Genomic DNA, 19,059 nt, shown 5'->3' on the forward strand with positions numbered 1-19,059 from the left:
CTGCAAAAAGTCCTGCTTCATCCAACAGCGGAAGAACCGAATGGTGTTCTACTCTTTCACGAAGAGTCTAATAGAAACCTTGTGAACAGCTTGCTATTTTTATGTTTTCCTAATTTAAGACAAATGCAGGAGCATAAAAGCAGGGAAAGTGTAAAACCGAAAAAGCCTGCATTTGGAAAGACACATGAAACCATTTTTTTTTTCAGAACAGGCCAAAAACCTTTGGGAGATTTGTAATTATTAGTATACCTAAATCTGCAAAAGCAAGAGTGCTGGTTCTTTCTTTTTTTTGTTAATGTATTTTATTTTTTTGACCTTTCAGTCTCAGGATATTTTTCAAAGATGCTTTTAATTATACAGTTTCCTTTTGCGATCATAATATGTTTTCAGTGTTGCAAAATAGCCGTTTTACCCACATTCTAGTTCGTGTAAAGTGAGTAGGATCAACCGCAAGCCACTTCAGTATTACCAATGTATTTCTGTTTAGAATTACTAGCGTGCTCGTATACTCATTTTTAAACTGATAATGCAGATTGATTCATTTAAAATGTATTGTTAAATTATAAAAAAATAACCAGACTTATGCAACTTGTTAAATTGAACAGGTTACTTATTGCCAGTATCCCTGTTTGGAAATTCTGATACTTAGATGTCCGTTTGACTCTGCGCAAAGAATACAATGCAGTTAACCACAATCTGAAAATACCCCCCAGCGACATTCATTTACCTTTAGAACTTATTGATGTTTCTGTAAACCTTCTTTTAATGGCAGGATCCTGTTTAAATAACTATAATACCTTTTATATATCAAACTAGTCTTGATCCTATGTGGGTACATACATTTTTAGAGTGATTTGTTGGACTGCTCGTTGATGTAATGCAGCAGATCCGTAAGCATCTGTTTCTGGTGCTCCTCGGTGCATCATAACTGTTATGGGAGTCCCTGACATGACTTGTTGAGGATCAGGAGTATGCATCATTATTGATGTATTCTGTCATGTAACACATACTTTGTAATGTATGTACACATCGGGAAATGGGCCTTACTGAAACAGAGATTCCAAGCATCAGAATTAATCGAACCCATCTCCAGTCCCAGGAACCGATATGACCTGTGGGACCGCCTGTACATTGGTTTGGATTTCCACAAGTTCTAGTTAGAACCCTTCCAGCGATTAAGAAGGGTTAGAAAAGCAGGCAAACATAATATATATATATATTTTAATATTACTATTATTATTATTACTAAAAGTGCATTTTTGTTGAAATGTAACCCCTTGTGTAATATCTGTTCTTTTTTTGCAGTGGATGATACTGTGGTTGTGATTCCATACGGAAGCAGGCACGTCCGGCTGGTGTTAAAAGGACCGGACCACTTGTGTATGTATATCTTTTAATTTTTTCTTGTATGCTTTTAGCCCTGCATACTGTAACACCCATATCCCCAATGTCCTCAAACAATATAAAATACGATGAAAAAATACCTAAAGCGTACCTAAATCGTACGCTTAGTAAGTACAGCTGAGACATTATTATATGAAGTGAAATACTTACAATAATCTAATTGTCTGATGGTATGCAGCTGGTCAATGAATATAACATTAACGTTTTTCATACTCTCTAAGATTAGCATAGAGAAGGAATGGCGATTAGTAAAGGTCAATATTAGAATAAGAGCGTCATTATATTAATAACACCAGAATGTGACAGAATTTTGACAAAGTAATTGTTGTAAGATGTGCTCCACGTCATGTCAGGTCACATGGAAGTAAAGTGGTTTTATGTGTCTCTATCTGGGGTTTGCGCGATAATGCAGGATTTTGGAAAAGAACCTCAGGTTCAACTGAACCTGACTTCACTGCGTATTATGAAGGCTTCTCCTAAACTAAGGAACATTTTTTGTGTACTTGTGTACTTGTGTTAAATATATATATTTAACAGTGTCGTGTAAGGCATCTAAAGGCTTATATATAGAATTATTGAAAGACAGACCATTCAGTGATGGGGAACATGTTCGAGATCAGGGCTGTTCAGTTGCACTCCTCGCCAAACAGAAGACTTGTCAGAAGACACAACTAAGAGTTAATGTTGTTGTAAAAAAATTAATGTAAGGGTTTTTTTTACAAAAAGAAGCCTTTGGTTCTTGTGAAGTATTTCTGCCAGACAGTGGGTAGGAAATAAGTTGCGGAAGAAGAAAAAAGAAACGTTAAACCTCCAGGGGATGTAAGCCATTTGGAACTCTGCCATATCTTAGCACATCATTAGGAAGCCTTTAGTTGGTGATATTTTTCCCCTGCAGATTATCGTAATTATTATTTTTTGTTTTGTTTATTCCCATTGCTGCCAATATGGGGTATGGTACTTTATTAGCAGGCGTATGGCCTGCACTGAACTTCCTTTGTGAATCAGATGATGAAGTGGTACAGATGACAATGACATGGGGAATGTTAGTACACTGTTCTGTCGGCCAACATAAATGCCCCTGCCAGAGATTGACCCAAATGGCAAAGTAGGAGAGTATGGCATTCATTGTGATTTTGCATTCTGGAACACAACACTTGGCATGAATTATCACCTTTTAATCAGTTGAGTCTTCCCATCAGATATCTGCAAGAGTTAAGTTACCTAGAGCAAATAATATAAGGAGTTATTGGGTCCCAAATCATTCAGGAAGCCCTAGGGAATTGCCGAATTGAGATCTCTTCTTTTTTGGAAAATGTATACGATAGTGTGGAATTAATTTGATTGCCTATGGACTTGCCTATTAAGTATGTCTCCAGTTTAAGGAGCCATTTTGGCAACCTGGAATTAATATTTCGATTGGAAAAAATTCTCATAGCTTGAATGCTTAAGGTTTACAGTAGATGCGAACAGTAAGCGTTACCATTTTTTCTTTAGGTTTCAGCTTCTTAAAAAATGTATCCCAAAATAAATGTATTGTAGAAGTGGTTAACTCAATAGTATGACATGAGTGTGTATTTATTAAAATTCTGTGAATTGTAACATTTTAAAAAAAATCTGTGTATGACTTTCAACCAAATATTGGAAACATTTGGTTTTTGTCTTTTTTAGATTTGGAAACCAAGACATTACAAGGTGTTAAAGGAGAGAACAGCCTCAGTAGCACAGGTTCAATCCTGGTGGACAACACAACTGTGGACTTTCAGAGGTTCCTTGACAAAGAAATTCTCAGGATGTTGGGTCCTCTTTCAGCAGACTTTTCAGTGAAGGTAAGATACGTAAATAGAAATAAACATCACAAAAACCAGCATTTAATATGCCAAGGATCAGAATAGCCAAAAAATAAAATATTTTTCCATTGACCTTGGATCCATCTAATGGGAAGTCAGGGCCAAATAGGTGCTTGTCTTATGGTGGTAAAGCGGTGTAACTGCCTTGCTAAATGATTTCCATTTGGCACTGTTAGTTAAGGTTTTACGCTTTATTATGACTACTATTTACAATTAAGCGATACCTTCAGACTATTTCAGTTTGGCTCAGAGAGATGATTTAGTAGGCCAGAAATATACTTTAAACCTGACCTGTTATCAACTATAAAAATATACTATATATACTGTACTATACCATACTAATTTTCTACATACGCTGTAAAGTAATGTTAAATCAGCTTGTTAAGAACAGTATTTTAAATGATAAGAATATACAGTGTACATGGTTCTTGCTGGTGATTCACACTTAATAAACATTAAACAATGGAAAATATTTGTTTCATTCACTGTAGCCCAAGATCTAAAGATTTTAAGGTGAACAGTCATAAAATGTCATGTTACTGCTTACAGTGTCAAATAAAGTCAATGGGTATACAATGTGGTAAATGTACTGGTATAATAGTGAGATCGATGCTCTCAGCATCTCCAGCATTCTTTTTTTTTTATACATGGTGCAGGTCGATCATGGTATACAGGAAAACACGCAATTCATATTTAGGTTACCTTAGAAACCAAAGGCATCATTTCCTTGCATTTTGTCTTTTAAGGTTATACATGGATTGCTTCCGATATAGCATCAACAATCAGAGCGATGATGTTTTTTTGGAAGCAGATATGGATATAAAGAAGGTAGACATGGACTTTTTCTTGTATTGCTTTCCGGTGAACTTAAGGCACCAGGCATTCATTGCCAAACTAAATTCAGCCCTTACTAATGAAATAGGTGTCAGTTGTGATAAGGAATAAGCGATACAGCTGTGTTTGTCACTTTTTTATCTGTGGAATTAGGAGGCACGGTAGTTAGGCTTTTGTGAAATATTGGCATATAGACATGAGCAGCTTTCTCTGAGTTATGTTATGCGGATTGTTTACGGTAATCTAAAACATATTGCTGGAAGAAATATATATCTTCTATTAAAGCAGATTTGAGAATCCCAATAAAATGGAAGGATTTTGTAAGGAGGTCATAAAGAATGAGAATATTTCCGTCCTATAGCTGTGAGTTTTGTATGTATTTCAGGATTTTTTTTCTGTGGTGTCAAGGGAAACCGAGATATTTTATATATTCAGCATTACGAGAAGTTCTTGGGTGGGGTCACGTGAAAAAGACATTTCTCGAGGATTCATAAGTGGACCAACTTGGTACATAATTGGTGATCTCCTCTAAAATCCTTGTACTATTCCCCCCGGTGATATACAAAGACAAAGATGTACCACATGGCAAATGCTTATGCTTTAAGATTAGTCTTTCATTCTTCTCCATATTTACAGTCTGAATACATTAATAATACTGACGCTTCTTAGAGTAAATGTCCTTAAGCGTCAAAGTAAAAAACATTAAAGGAACAGTCATACCAATTTCATGCTGAAATACTATTGATGGAGCCTAGGCCTGCTTGTCAGATTGGAGTGCCAATACACTGAATGAGTACTAGTATGTTTCAACCCTGAATCGTGGCTCAATAGTTTAGTTTAAAATCTAAAAATACAACCTTTTTTGTTTGGTTTGAAAACCAAAAAACTCTAGCTTTACTAAAAGGAAAAAATACAACCCACTCCAGACTTCATGCTGAATAATGATGACCAGGCTCATACCTGGGAATTGTGTTAATGAACCCATAGTTATTTTTCACGTTTTCAGACATATTATGCACATCGGAAAAAAGGTAGACAAAAAGGAAATTACAGAGAAGTTAATTAATTTAGGAATCAGTTTGTAAACATGACACTAATACAAGGACAGAACCGTATACAAAGGTCCCATGGACTTGGTAATCAGACATTCTTCATGAGAACCAAATCCAGCTAAATCATAAATTCTACATAATAACTTTGCTGTCTTTGAAGCCACATACCCCCAAGTAGCTTTATCTAAGAAGGCAGAATAAAAATACATTCTTAAGTAACTTGCCAATGAAGCCCATTAACAAATAAAGGAATATTCACTAAAGCGAGAGTTGAAAGGAGAGCTTATAGAATGTTATGAACGTCCAACCTGTTGTAGGAAGAGCTTGGCTGGCCTCGTATCATGTATCATTAAATCAGTGAGATCTCTTCTGTCTCGTCACTTAATGAATTATGCATTATTCGGGGCCTTTCTAGCTGGGCAAACCAGCCAGTGTTGACCCTTCATAATGGATAGCGAGAGTTCTCCTGCCAACTCTACCATTAGTGAACAAACCTCACTGCTCCTTCTAATTTTGTAGGAGCTACCTTTTTGTATGCAAGCATTGAGAAACCTGGTAAATATTTTCTAAAAAAAAATAATTAATCTAGGGTGTTTTTATGATTATGTTATGTTTTGCTGTGTGTGTCTAGTGAGAGAAACACACTGAGAATGCATCTAGGAACACAAAGCTATGATTAGTTATATTCCGCCGCTATTGGGTTTCATCCCTTTAAAATACCACTTTTTAGCTACCAAAATTACAAAATGTTCAAGGGCACTAGTACATATTGAAACACTTGCAACTGTACTAACCGCAGTTTTCCATCATCACCAGCTGATCACATCATTTTTTTTTTAATGAAGGTGCATATGGAAAAAACAAATGTCTTTTGTTAACGCAATTTTTTTTATTAAAGCCAGAAGCCAACGACTCATGGCAGGTTAAGACAATCACCGCGGATTTTGTGCAATCACTTTGGCAATTGATCAGTAGGCTCTTAAACTACTCCTTGCCAGAGAGTCCGGTAATACATTGGATGGCAAATGGGAGGCCGGGTTAGCAGCACGCGGATTACTTATTCACAAACATTTTCCACTGTAGGAAATGGCCACTCACTTGCCTTAATAAGATAATGCCACAGCAGCTCTGGAGCTCATTACCGACAAAGGATTGCTTTCAAACAAAAAAATAAAGGCATGGCTGTTTTTTTTATTTCTTTTACTGATGATTTTTGTAACTTTTTCTTTAAAACCCACAATGAGTTGAACATTAAAATCAAATGTAGTCATAGCCATTTGTTAGAATATACCAGCATCTGCAAAATGTAGCTTTTTTTTGTATACTGATCTGGAGGATTTTATTCCATATGCCATTAAATGGAAAGTAGATTAACAAAAGGTGGGACAAAAGATCCTTCTCGGAAATTGCTGGGGCCATACTGAAGGTAATCTTAATGGTTCTTATGACCTGGAAGTTGAAAAAAGAATACATTGTACAGTAGCTAGAATTTTGTTAAGGCTAAATAAAAGCCCCCCCCCTCTATAAAAGGGCCAAATATTGGCAGAATTTAAGGAATTTGGGAAAAAAATACACATCTGGATGCTATTCGGTGCCCCACAGCTGGACAGCCCTGCCCTCTGTAATGTACACAGAACCTGGACTGTTCTGAGTGATATACTGTATGTTTAGATATAATATAAAACAAAAGAAATGTAATAAAAGTTGACTTTTTAGTCTTAGGCATGTCTGCTCGTGCCTTACTCAATAACTATAAAATACACTTAAAAATAGAAAAATTATATGTATAAAATATGATTTTTTTGTAAAACAGTGGCAGTGCGAGTTCAAAATTCTTACAATGTGAACTACATCGAGTGGTAAAAATCTAATTTCCATTTTGCTGCGGCTGTGATTGCTTTTATTTACAGGGAAATATCATAGAGGGTATTTGTATTCCTTCCAACAGTACAATTTAGGAAATCACAAGGATCTTCTACGTCAAGGGTTTTTATTTAGAGGTAATAATACTGAGATTATAAAAATAAAGAGATAAAATACATATATAACACACGGACCAAGTTTATCTTCGCTTACCCATTTAACCCATTATCTTACCATCCCACTTTGCTCAGGTGTCACCCACAGGTCAACTCTAACGAGGCTTCCATAAAGGCTTCTGACCCCAAGAACAATCCACCACTGCCCAGAGAAGAGCAGAAGAGATTTCTTCTTTGCAGTACCTTTTATAGCCCCAATCAAGGATGAGACATTTTACATTGTATCTTGATTCCCTGTGTGGCTACCTTGTATAGCCCCTGCATTATATTCCATGCCATGTACATGGTTACCAACTAACCAACTAAGCAAATGCCTGATCATCCTACTAAGTCAGGGGCGTCCAACATGCGGCCCGCGGGCCAAATGCGGCCCGCGAGACCTCGAGGTGCGGCCCGCGTAAGATCGGCAGCCAGGGCAACCGATCTTACCCGAGCCGCACCTCAAGCCCTGCTACTTACTTGTGGGAGGGTCTTCTGGACTGCACACAGAGGAAGCGGAGTTCACGTGACATCCTACTTCCTCTGTGCTTTAGCAGAGAAGGCAGAGGGAGGCCGCGCCCCCTGCTGAAGTCTGTAAGCGGCATCGAGGAGCTGCCTTGCAGGTAAGGAGGTGGGGAGGGTGTTTGAATGAGTGTGTGTGATTGAGGGAATGAATCTGTGAATGAATGATTATATGAATAAATGAGTGTGTGTGTGATAGCATGGATGTGTAAGTGCTGGAACCTAGGCATGATGGGACTGTGATTGCTGTTAGCAATCACACTCCTATCATGCCAAGTCAGCCAGTACATGCTGAAACCTGGCCAGCTGCCCCCCTTGTGTATTGATGCTGCCAGCAGTATGGGGTCTGCACTTACAGCCACCCTGTACCAGCATGTACTGGCTGACTTGGCATGATAGGAGTGTGATTGCTAACAGCAATCACAGTCCCATAATGCCTAGGTTCCAGTATTTACTGGATGGATGTGTAAGTGCTGGAACCTAGGCATGATGGGACTGTGACTACTGTTAGCAATCACACTCCTATCATGCCAAGTCAGCCAGTACATGCTGAAACCTAGCTAGCTGCCCCCCTTGTGTAGTGATGCTGCCAGCAGTATGGGGTCTGCACATCACTTACAGCCACCCTGTACCAGCATGTACTGGCTGACTTGGCATGATAGGAGTGTGATTGCTAACAGCAATAACAGCGAGCACAGTCCCATCATGCCTAGGTACCAGCATTTACTGGTTGCCTGGGTTGCCAGCATTTACTGGTTGCCAAGTCATATTGCTAATTTTGTCCAATTGTGTGTTACCTACTTTTATTAAAAATGTGAGTTTTTATTATTATTTTTAAAGGTGGGGGTCATTTTCGGTTTTGGCTAAGTGAACCCTGAATGTTTTGGTCCAGAATTTTCATTTTAGTTCATCCCTAGAATAAATCTAGGGAATCCTGAATTTGTAGTCGCAAAACTTTCTAGGCCCAGAAATCAGTGAGAGGAAGAGTAAAGGTTTTGTGTTATTTACTTTATTTTAATCTGCATATTTTATTAAAGGCCATATTTTTGGTCACAGTGAAAAATGAGTGCGGCCCGCGCACGTATACAATTCTGATGAAGTGGCCCACTGCAGAAAAAACTTGGACACCCCTGTACTAAGTGTTCCTCAAGAGGACAGTCCCTGTTTGGCAGCCAAGTCTCGGCAAGCAGACCATAAAGTCCCACAAAATGTTGGTAAAGCCCTGCCCTAGCCACACATCTTAGCCACACTCCTTAAAAACAAAAGTGTCCTTCATTGGCCTTTTTACAAATGTTTGGTGGTATGATTGTCACCATGCTTCACATGGCACACAGACAGAGCAGGGATGGAACCTCATGTCTAATGTTGGTTTCTCACTGCTAAAAAAAAAACCTGGAAAAATTTCTTTTTACGACATTTTCTTTGAGCAACAGTATTCAGCTGAAAGAGTATTGTGAAAGTATGCATTATTTCACCTCCAGGTTCTTGGTTCTTTCTCATTGTCGCAGAGGATTGGTTTAGTTCTGCCTCAAGGAGAGAGGTTTATTTCTTCTTCATGGAAAGACCAGATTCATCTATATTGTTGTAATATACAGGGACTCTGAAAAATGAACTGTCCTCCAGGCTGGAATTCTTGAAATATCTGCAATCGTTATTATGAAAGCCATGCCACACACTAAGTCATCGTTATGGTGTAGTTATGTGGACCGGTAATAAAATAGGTAATGCAGAGCTTATTAATGATAAGGCTCCAAATACTTTAAAGCTGCAGCTCCTGGGGATTTCAGAATGAGACCTAGTGTAGGATAAAGTATACTTACTGAATTCAGCATACCCAAAGTATTGCTTTAATATCATATTTGAACGAATATACATTTGTATTTTCTTTTTCTAGTAAAAGTATGTCAAGATAGTTTGGAGCTCCATTTTAATATACTGCTCTTTCCGAAAAAATTTTTATACAATTTCGCCCTATTTCTTTATGGATGTTTTTTTCAAGGGCATGCTAATGGGGTCAGCTTGTTGCTAATTGAAATTCAGTGCAGAGTGAACATAAGGGGATGTCCTATGGCTTGGGATACGATGGGGCTATAAATGGCTGCTTTAATCACACAGATAAAGAATACCTGGCACCTGATTTGAAGTATTCAGGATCTAGGTGTTAGGAAATCCAGGTTTCTGAATGTACTCAATTTTCCAAAACGGGGAAAAACATTTTGAAAGCACTTTCCTGGCACTGGAGGGGCTGCTCTGCAGCAGCGCTATTCCATGGTCCAAACATTCTTGCCCCTGATTGGCTGCTTAAAACAATGGCAGGAAAGTGGCAGCACTTTTCACACATGTGCACAGGAGTCTGAAGAGACCCCGGCATTGAGTGTTCCCTGAGTCAGCGCTGATTGGAGATGAGTATATCACATGCAGGGAGATGTGTTTGGCCAAAAGTTCTGGTAACCTTTGCCAGGTCGGCAGGGGAGATAACTTAAGAATGGGAATTGTATTGATATGTTACCTCGCCTATTGACTATCCAGTTTTTAGGGGGTCAATTGAATTCCTTATTTTTAAACCAAACCTCTGTCTCCTTCTTCAGAATTAAGAATTTTGACTCCAAGATGTTCTTTTTAGGAACAGACATAATAAAATGATGCTACATATTCAAGGATGTTGGACCCTTGCTTTAAGAAAATGATTGAGACTGGAAGTTTACAATGCCTTTCAGGAGCTGTAACATTTTTTTACCCTTGTTTGCCCTTTGTAAGTGTATTAAGAATGGCTTACTTTCTAGCATGGATTTAAGTGTTACTTCCCAAATGCCTTTAACTGTGTAGTGTATTCACCATTGTTGTCTGTGTGAGGAGATTATACATGTGCTGCTGTTGTCTGTACATTCCCTTGCCATTGTGTTACGTTTAAAGTGTGTTAATCTGTTCCTGTTTCCTGTTGTATGTCAACTCCCTGGTAAAGTAGCTATATAAACCATGGCCAGTCCCAGCAAAGAGTGTGTTCTCTTGTATCCTGACTGGTGTGCCGTGACTGGTAGTACAGTTCTTTGGAAGTCCTTCTTCCCTGTCATTTTGTCATTGAATAAACCTGGGTGTATGTCTCAGTATTTGTAATGGTAGAACTGGGGTGTCGTGCGTCTCTTTGTGTTGGCACATGACAGAAACATGACAGAAACTGAAACATTGGTCCTAAAGAAGCAACATTGGTTTATCCACTAAATCGTGATACGATGATGTAAAAAGAAACATTGATCCCTTTAATTAACTGTAAATAATGCTTACCCAGACTGCCTTGTGATCCATTCCACAACGTTGTACACCCTGGTAGTGCATTTTGTGACGTTATAAAGATAATTGACGTTGCTGTTTTTATCTCTGCATTAGCGTTGTGTCTGCATCAAAATAATGGGGAAAGTTTAAAAATGTAGACTTTTTACCGACACATTTACACAGATGGACTTAAAAAAAAATATATTAAAACCATAACTTAAATGTAATGAAAACTACAAATAGAGTTTGTTCCTGCTCCTGCATGTTATATTATGGATTAAGATGGATGTCCTGTCTTTTCATATGCCTTGTACCATTCCATAAGTTTACTGGTATGGTCCAGGGAATTACTGGTGGTAAGTTAAGTGTCATTGATATGGAAAGCATGGGTGACTTTGTCAAGTTTTATCTTCTAGCTCTATATTTAAACAGTCTGTGCAAAATGAGAACTTGCGTTTCAGAGATTGTAGAGCATAGTTTAGGGGCGTATTGAATGGTTTAGAGTTCAATGCCAAGACTGAGAATGCAAATCATACAAGTGAAATGATCGTAATATTTGCCTATTGTGTAAAAGTTGTCATTGCATTCTTGTACACTTTGCAATGCTAACGGAGCTGTTCCTAAAGACTGGCCTCAATGTAACTGGAATTCTGTATAAATTACAAGACTGGTACCAAACCACACATCACAAGTTTGAAATATATTGTATTTCTTCTATATCAATTTGCATTAAGATACTGAGCATTTTTTGAGGATTGCTATATATCTACTAGTAGTTACTAAGTACGCTACAGCTCATTGACTGACCTTGACAGGACCCTTCACAAGCCAGGTTCATCTGAACCAGGGAGACATTTGAAGCTATCAGGTTTGAGTATGTAACTCCAATAAAATCAGTGCACCCTTTGGCCGAACTTAGTCTTGTCTTGTGAAATAATTCAATAAGTCACGCACACAGTGAAAGAACATCAGGTCGGTACCATATACCAATGCCCACTAGCCTCTCTCCTAGATAAATTCTCTCGGTAGCCACAATGTAGCCATTTCTGTTATGGTATAATAAAAAGGGGATTTGAAAACTTTTGGAACAAAGAGTCATTTTCACCTTGAATTAGTTGACATAATCATCCTACCTCTTGACAGGGACACTCAACAGGGACCATTTATGTAGTGGTTCTGTGATTATCTTAAAAATTTGAAAGGAATCATAACGTTGCCAAGATCAATTTACAGAAGTTCTTTCTCTGGAATTATCACTAGCAAAAATACTTGTCATCCATGAAATGGGAAGCTAATCTTCATTGAGCATAAAACAAGCATGTCTCGTGTGAGCTGATAATGACAAATGGGCGTCCACCATATAACTGATAAGCTATCTTTTAGTGTTAGGCTACTTGTACATTAAGATGCGATAGTGCTCTATAGGAGTTTTGTTTTTTTGCAATGTTATAAAAGGGTCAGTATTACATTTGCCAGATGTTTGGCATACAAATTCCTTAGATATTTGTACATTTTCTGCTTCCTATTGCTTTACAAAAAAAGGGAGCTGCCAATCATCTCCAAACCAAATTGGATCTTTTGGGATTGTATCTTGTAAACGTTCGGTGCATTAGACAAAGAACTTCAGAAAGAGCATTTGCAAAAAACCAGCACGAATCTGAGCCACATGTGTAAAGGACGCCATACTCAATGCATACAATGTTTTTGTTAGCGGTACATGTCAATCTTAAGGTGGGACGAGTGCTGAGCCAAATAGAATTGCCATTTAGCACGACCAAGAACAAAGCGTTCCTTACTTTATGCTTATGTTAGGAAATGTGTTACTACATCATAAGGAAGGTGACAAAATGTGTTAGAGATGGAAAAGAGGAGATGCCTGTTAATTAAGCCTCCATGATTTGTTTATATATTTAGAGTCATTTCAAAATGAAAAGTGTTGAATCAATGATGTATTGCAAAAAAGAAAAGAAAAAAGATAATTTACTAATGGGGAAATGAAAGTTTGCTTTGTGTAGTGTTGTTTGTGTTTCTTGTAATGGGCACCTTAATCGTAGCCTTACATGCCATTACTTCAATACAGTGTAACACAATGTACTTCACTATTGTGATTTGGCTGTTACTGGTTATAGTATGAAGAACTTGGGCTGCCATAGAGCTATTATATACAACGTGGCAGTCATCGTCCAGAATTAATTTGCCGGTGGATTGCTTTTTCAGGTTCGCTACGGTGGAGTCGCCGACAGTGTGGTACAGTTTATTTTCTACCAGCCAATCATACACAGATGGCGAGAAACAGACTTTTTTCCGTGCTCGGTTTCATGCGGAGGAGGTAATGCAAAATCACAATATATATATATATATATATATATATATGTGCCTGAAATCAATAAGTTTATTGATTTTGTATTTGAAATGCCTTGTTTGCGGCTCATAAGGACTGGAGTTGGCCAGTCCTGACCATCAAATCATTCGACTTAAAGGATCAGACTAGCCCCAAAACTTGTATTTTTAATCCATATTGGAGTCCATTTTGCATAGAGCTAGGGGAGGGGTTGAATGAGACAGGTGTCTGATTTTCTAGCTTTCAATAAAATGTATGTGTGTCCATGCAAATCAGGCTCTTATGGGAATTTAATAGAAAAATAGGACTGGAGTGGACCTGTTAGTCTGTAGATGGACGTTTACCAGCCCTGTGTCTAGGATGTCATGCACACTAATTGAGTAGATAAGTGGGAAACTCATTGTAAATAATTGGTAGCGTAAGGTCAAAGGTCAGAAGGAGCAGCCGTATATACTGATAAGTTGCCCCCACTAGCACTGATAAGAATACTAAGCTTCCCATCAGGTTCCCGGTTTGCATTATGGATAACCTGGTCCTCCTTCAGTGCCATCCATGTTAAACAAAAAAGTTCCACAACCGAGTTCAGAAAAAATCAGATTTTCTACATTATTTGCTTTTTTAATTACTACACAGCAAAAACATAGATGAAAGCCCTGATTCATTAGCTCATGAATGGGCTGTAAAAACAAAGGAACATGATGTTTTCTCTTCATGGGTCTCTCTTCAACACGTTGCTGAGTGTTTTTCTTAGATTAGATGATATCATCATATTGATTGCAGCTCAGATGTGTAGACCGAACCTTAACCTTCTGTACCCTGCAAAATCAATCAAAAAATCAAATGTGGCATCTGTTGCCTTTTATTCCGAGTATGTGCATTGCCGTACTATGCTTGCAGAAAACCATGAACTCAGTCTTTTCTTGCAGGTTACCAGCTGACTTCAGCCGAATGTTATGATCTAAGAAGTGGGCGCGTTGTTGCGGATCAGTACTGCCACTACTATCCAGAAAATGTTAAGCCAAAACCTAAGCTCCAAGAGTGTAATATGGATCCTTGCCTTGCCAGGTCAGTCCCCTTTTAACAGTTTGCCAGACTAATTTGCTGTAATATTCGCTGCAGTGCAAGGTCAAAGCAAGTGCTTTGATACAGACATTCAGAGAACTGTACTTTTTGCACCATTTAAGATTTAAGTCTAGAAGGGTCGCACTTAACATATCTGCTTGAAACTTGAAAAGTTCTAATATTTGATTATTATCTCTTAGTTCAAATTTAGTATAAAATTGATTTATCTCACATAGAGACGTGCAGCTGCATTCCTATTGGATTTCTACAATTCCTATTGTATTCCTATTGGTTTCTTGGCCATACCAACTGCGTAGATTTGATTACTTTGCCTTCTGATCATTGTTTTCCTGGCTGTGTTGGAAAGACTCCATCAGGATATCTTTTTGGGGGTATATAGATTATTGTATCATGACGCCATGTTGTTGCACCTTATTATCGTGTTTATTGTTAACTAATATCATTAGTCAGCTTTATTTCTCTACACTTTTCATGGGTGTTCTGTGTGTTGAACCGGCCAGGCCAGTGTGTATTGTGGTAAAGCATGCCAATGTAGTCAGGATATACCTGTGTATACTTAGGTTGTCATATGCCATTTGTCTGAAATTTTACCGCAGGTTGAAACTACCCAGATTGCCCCTGAATATAAATGTGAAACAACTGTGAAAAGTGTTAACCGAGCAGTGTCGCTGCTCCAAGGATTCTGTTCCCTGTATTTACCGCCTGGCTAAAAATAATACCACATGCTGAAAGAGGGGCTTAAATATAACAAAAGAACGGGTTTGTGTCTTTGCACAGTTCGTATTAACTTGTTGGCTTCTTCTTTCAAATCTCAGTGTCTTCAGCTGCATAATTAAGAAAGTAAGGGATCTCAATATCTATACCTTCTGGGAGAGAGAAAGAGAGCAGTTAATAGAAACATTTAAATAATAAAGGAGGGAATTAATTATTATTAAATAATAAATCGGGAGGAGAGATGTTAAAGCAGTCATAAACTAGATGTAAGGTAGTTGTACGTTAGAGAGGGTGATAGATAAATGAAACAGTCTTCAAGCATAAATCATTTAGAAAAAATAAGGGCCGTTAAACATTTCTATGGCTATCCTTAATCTAAGACAAGACCGAGGACTCATTAAGGTTCCCTCAGATCAAAAAAATAACTTGGAGAAATTCTGAAGGAAGGCATATCCATCAAGTCTTGTCAGTCGGGTGCCAAGTTACTTTGTAACTTTTAATCTTTTTGTTTTTGTGAAATGTTGAGACTTCCTGTTACTTTTGGATTTTTGAGGGCCATCAACTCTTGTTGATTAGAGTACGCTGAGATTACTGCTCCATGCACTTATTGGAAGTGATTGATCTGCTTAATAGCGAATGGTACTTGGGTAGCTTGATTAAATTCTTGAATTCTGTTCTTTATTCTGCTATATAATGGTGTGCAGGCATATCATTAATTAGACGTTTTTTAGATACACTTATTAAGGGAACACTTAGAGCTACTAGCCCACAGCATCTCATTAATAGAGCGGTTAACTGGAAACCATTCATTTTTCTTGCTTGCTCCAGCCATATACCTTGATGAGGTTAATTTGTTTCTTTCTGCTTTTTTAATCAGTGTTGGGAAAAAAAAATAAGAATGATTCTGTGATTAATAAGCTGATTTCAAGTATTTTATGTCTAGTCTCATTTTCCTGGAGCAAAATGATTAGAGGAAATTGTCTGCTGGCCACTAACAAGCCATTTTTGTAGCGGCTGCAGATGGTTGCACAATTGTCAAGAAATTTGCTTTAAAAAGATTTAAGGGTGAGCCGTTGTTACAGACACATGTCTGCATCATTCACAGAATGAGGTTACAAAATGGCTTAAATTTCACAGTAGGTCTATATTGGAATTCCATTTCGGTTATTCGGCATGAATATTAAAGGAAATACCTGAAATTAGTTTAGCTTGATTATCTGGAAAGACCGTGGGGACACAATGGGTTTTACTGTGAAAGACTACATAATCAACCACGATTTTTTTTTACCACAAAACCCAATGACATTTTACTGGTAAACACTCCTAAATAAAAAACATACAAATAAAATGGAAACATACGGTACTTCTTGCGCCATATCAAGGACACCCCTTTCCTTCACGCCTTTAAGGTTGTGGTTGGGCTGCTTGCTATAAATCTATAAAAAAAAGTGAAAAAAGCAGTGTGTTATGTAACGCAGAATCATTCAGTTTAGTGTAAATTACATCAAAACATACATTCAATTAGATTTATAGTAGTTTTAATAATCGCTTTCCTGGAATACATTTCTCCGTGATGCAGTACAGACAAACCTTATCTCCTGTCTCCTTCCAAATGTCTTTCTTTAGTATCACTTTAATGTGCATGGGGTATCTCACCAATTAACCATTATCTGAAAATTCCATATATTATTGATTTATCAGAACAGAAAAAGACAGATAAAATGAGGAGGTGGTATACAGTCTAGCACCTTATTCTGGTGTTTGCTTGAAACGCGAGTGCTGGTTTAAGAATGTTCCTGGTTACATTTAATGATAAGTTTATGCTTAAATATATCTAAATTTGTAAATGTCACAGAGGTGGTGGTTGTTCCAGTGCATCTCGGATATGCATAGTGGGACTTCATTAATAACAAAACAATAATGAGGCTGTGTAATAGGCTTTTTATTTTGGATTTTCCTTCTTCTCTCTGCTTTTTTACAGTGGGACTAGTAACTGGAGGAGTAGCAAACTGTACGGCCTCCTGTTTTCAGTCATTTTAATGCGTTTCACGTCAACAGTCAATTTAACAATGACCAGAACTCATGGCCTTGTTTCCTGACTTGACAAAAAAGGCGCCCCACTTTGATAACACAGGAAGGAGCCCCTAATGCTTTATTGTATCACATTCACTATTCTGTTATGGTCAGATCCTACGGCAGAAGTCACTTCTGTTTACTTTGCAATTTGAGAGAAGACTCTTGAAAGGAGGAGGGCAGGACGAGAAAGAGGGGCCTGTTGTGTGGATGTTTATCGGGGCCTGGTCCTCAAGCGATGAATAAATCCATATTGTCAGAAGGAGCATTATATTTTTCTCTCATTTAATCTCAGAGGTCTTTTTAGTTCACTCAGAAGCTGGCGGCTTATACAGGATGTTACCAGCCGCTTTCCCTCTTGGGCTGTCAGCACCTCTGGCTCATGCAATTCATTTGATTGGGTTTACAGTACAATGAGTACTGTACTATGGCCTCTGCTATCATAAGCAGCGCCACCCCGAGCAGATTACATTCATACTTTGATAAAAGGCCTCCAGCTGAGATTTCACCCACATAGGCCAATCTTTTTAGTGTACTATTTACCTCAGTAATAATTACAATATTGCTATTGTCGGTAATAACTTGAGGACGAGGGCTCAGGTTACGTCTATAAAATGTATCTCAAATGATTTATCGTCTAAATGATGTGTATATCATTAATCTACATGTGAGGACACATGTGAGGTATTGTCATGTGACCAAAAAGGACTGTATAGCTTATCAGTAGGAGTATTGTGTCTGCTTTATGTAATGAGTTCCTGAATACATGTATTGTAACGTAGGTCCTTTAGGGCTCACTTTGATTTTTTAGGCATTAGACAGAAGTGAATCTACCAAATAGCCAATGAGCACTTCCTGTATATATCACAATTATTTTTAGATTCCCATGCATACTTTTATAATTTTATTGACATTTAATTGTCTTTAAACACTGATTTCTAGAAAAGCTTGGTGCCAGGATGATTCTTCAAAACCGTGGAAGGTTGGGTTTAGTGTCAACCATAGCATATTAGATACATCTAAATATAGCAAGATATTACAGAAAATGACAAAATAATAATTTTAAGTAACACCTCCATGGGACGATACACTTGTTTCTTATGAGTATTCACAAATGTTTATAGTGATCTTGAGTTACGTAACAGTAAGTTGGCTGAAACCCAGCTGCCAGGCTGACTGCAGTTCAAGTTATATTGGTTCAGGTTGACTGCCAGTCAATACAGAATACATCATCAATTCACATAAAGTTAGTTTGCGTCAAGTTGTCAGTGAAGCCAAATAGGGGCTCCACTTGGCAAAATCACCTTTTTCTCTTCTAGAGGAGGTGAGTTAACACCAGCCGCCAGCTTACAAGATCAACTCAGTTGACTATCTCTGCCAGAATACAGTTAGAATTGAAATGTCCAGCCAGTTGAGTTGGATTTGAATGGCTTTGTCAAGTGTCAGTCAGTTTTTATAAATAGAGGGTTATTGATCAAGTTGGTTGTTGAGTAGTTACCTCTCTAACTGGACCAACAACTTGAACGTTTTAGTAGATAGACCTAACTTGAAGTTAGTATGTAGGATGTTTAAAATTCAGGCTCATGTATGTAGGCTCTAGACTAGTAACTTTAAAAGTGTTGACCTCACTAGAAAATGGCAATTAATCCATCATTATGGGCTTTCAAGTGCAATCACATTATTGTTCTCACTCATCAACTTACTTATAGTCTGATGTTGGTCTTTTTTTTATTCTTTCAGTGATGGCTACAAGCAGATTATGCCCTATGACCTCTATCATCCTCTTCCCAGGTATGGTAAGGAGCTCATCCTTCTCATTCTTTCTCCCCTTAGTCCCTTTGTGGAGCTGGCAGCTCTGTTATCTTTAAATGCATTGTCTTTTGTGTTTTTCTTTATGTATG

At 37.9% G+C, this 19,059-nt stretch overlaps 1 protein-coding gene across 1 annotated transcript in view; it reads left to right on the plus strand.

Annotated features, from left to right (window-relative positions):
* The window catches only part of ADAMTSL1 (ADAMTS like 1), a 366,597-nt gene that overhangs the window by 286,612 nt on the left and 60,926 nt on the right, over window positions 1–19,059 (plus strand). The window contains exons 7-11 of the mRNA XM_053465892.1: window positions 1,306–1,380; window positions 3,073–3,230; window positions 13,165–13,276; window positions 14,215–14,353; window positions 18,899–18,949. Of these exons, the coding sequence (XP_053321867.1) occupies window positions 1,306–1,380; window positions 3,073–3,230; window positions 13,165–13,276; window positions 14,215–14,353; window positions 18,899–18,949 (535 nt within the window). The remainder of the gene's footprint in view (window positions 1–1,305; window positions 1,381–3,072; window positions 3,231–13,164; window positions 13,277–14,214; window positions 14,354–18,898; window positions 18,950–19,059) is intronic.

This window comes from Spea bombifrons, chromosome 1 (assembly GCF_027358695.1).
Source record: "Spea bombifrons isolate aSpeBom1 chromosome 1, aSpeBom1.2.pri, whole genome shotgun sequence".
NCBI lineage: Eukaryota > Metazoa > Chordata > Amphibia > Anura > Pelobatidae > Spea > Spea bombifrons.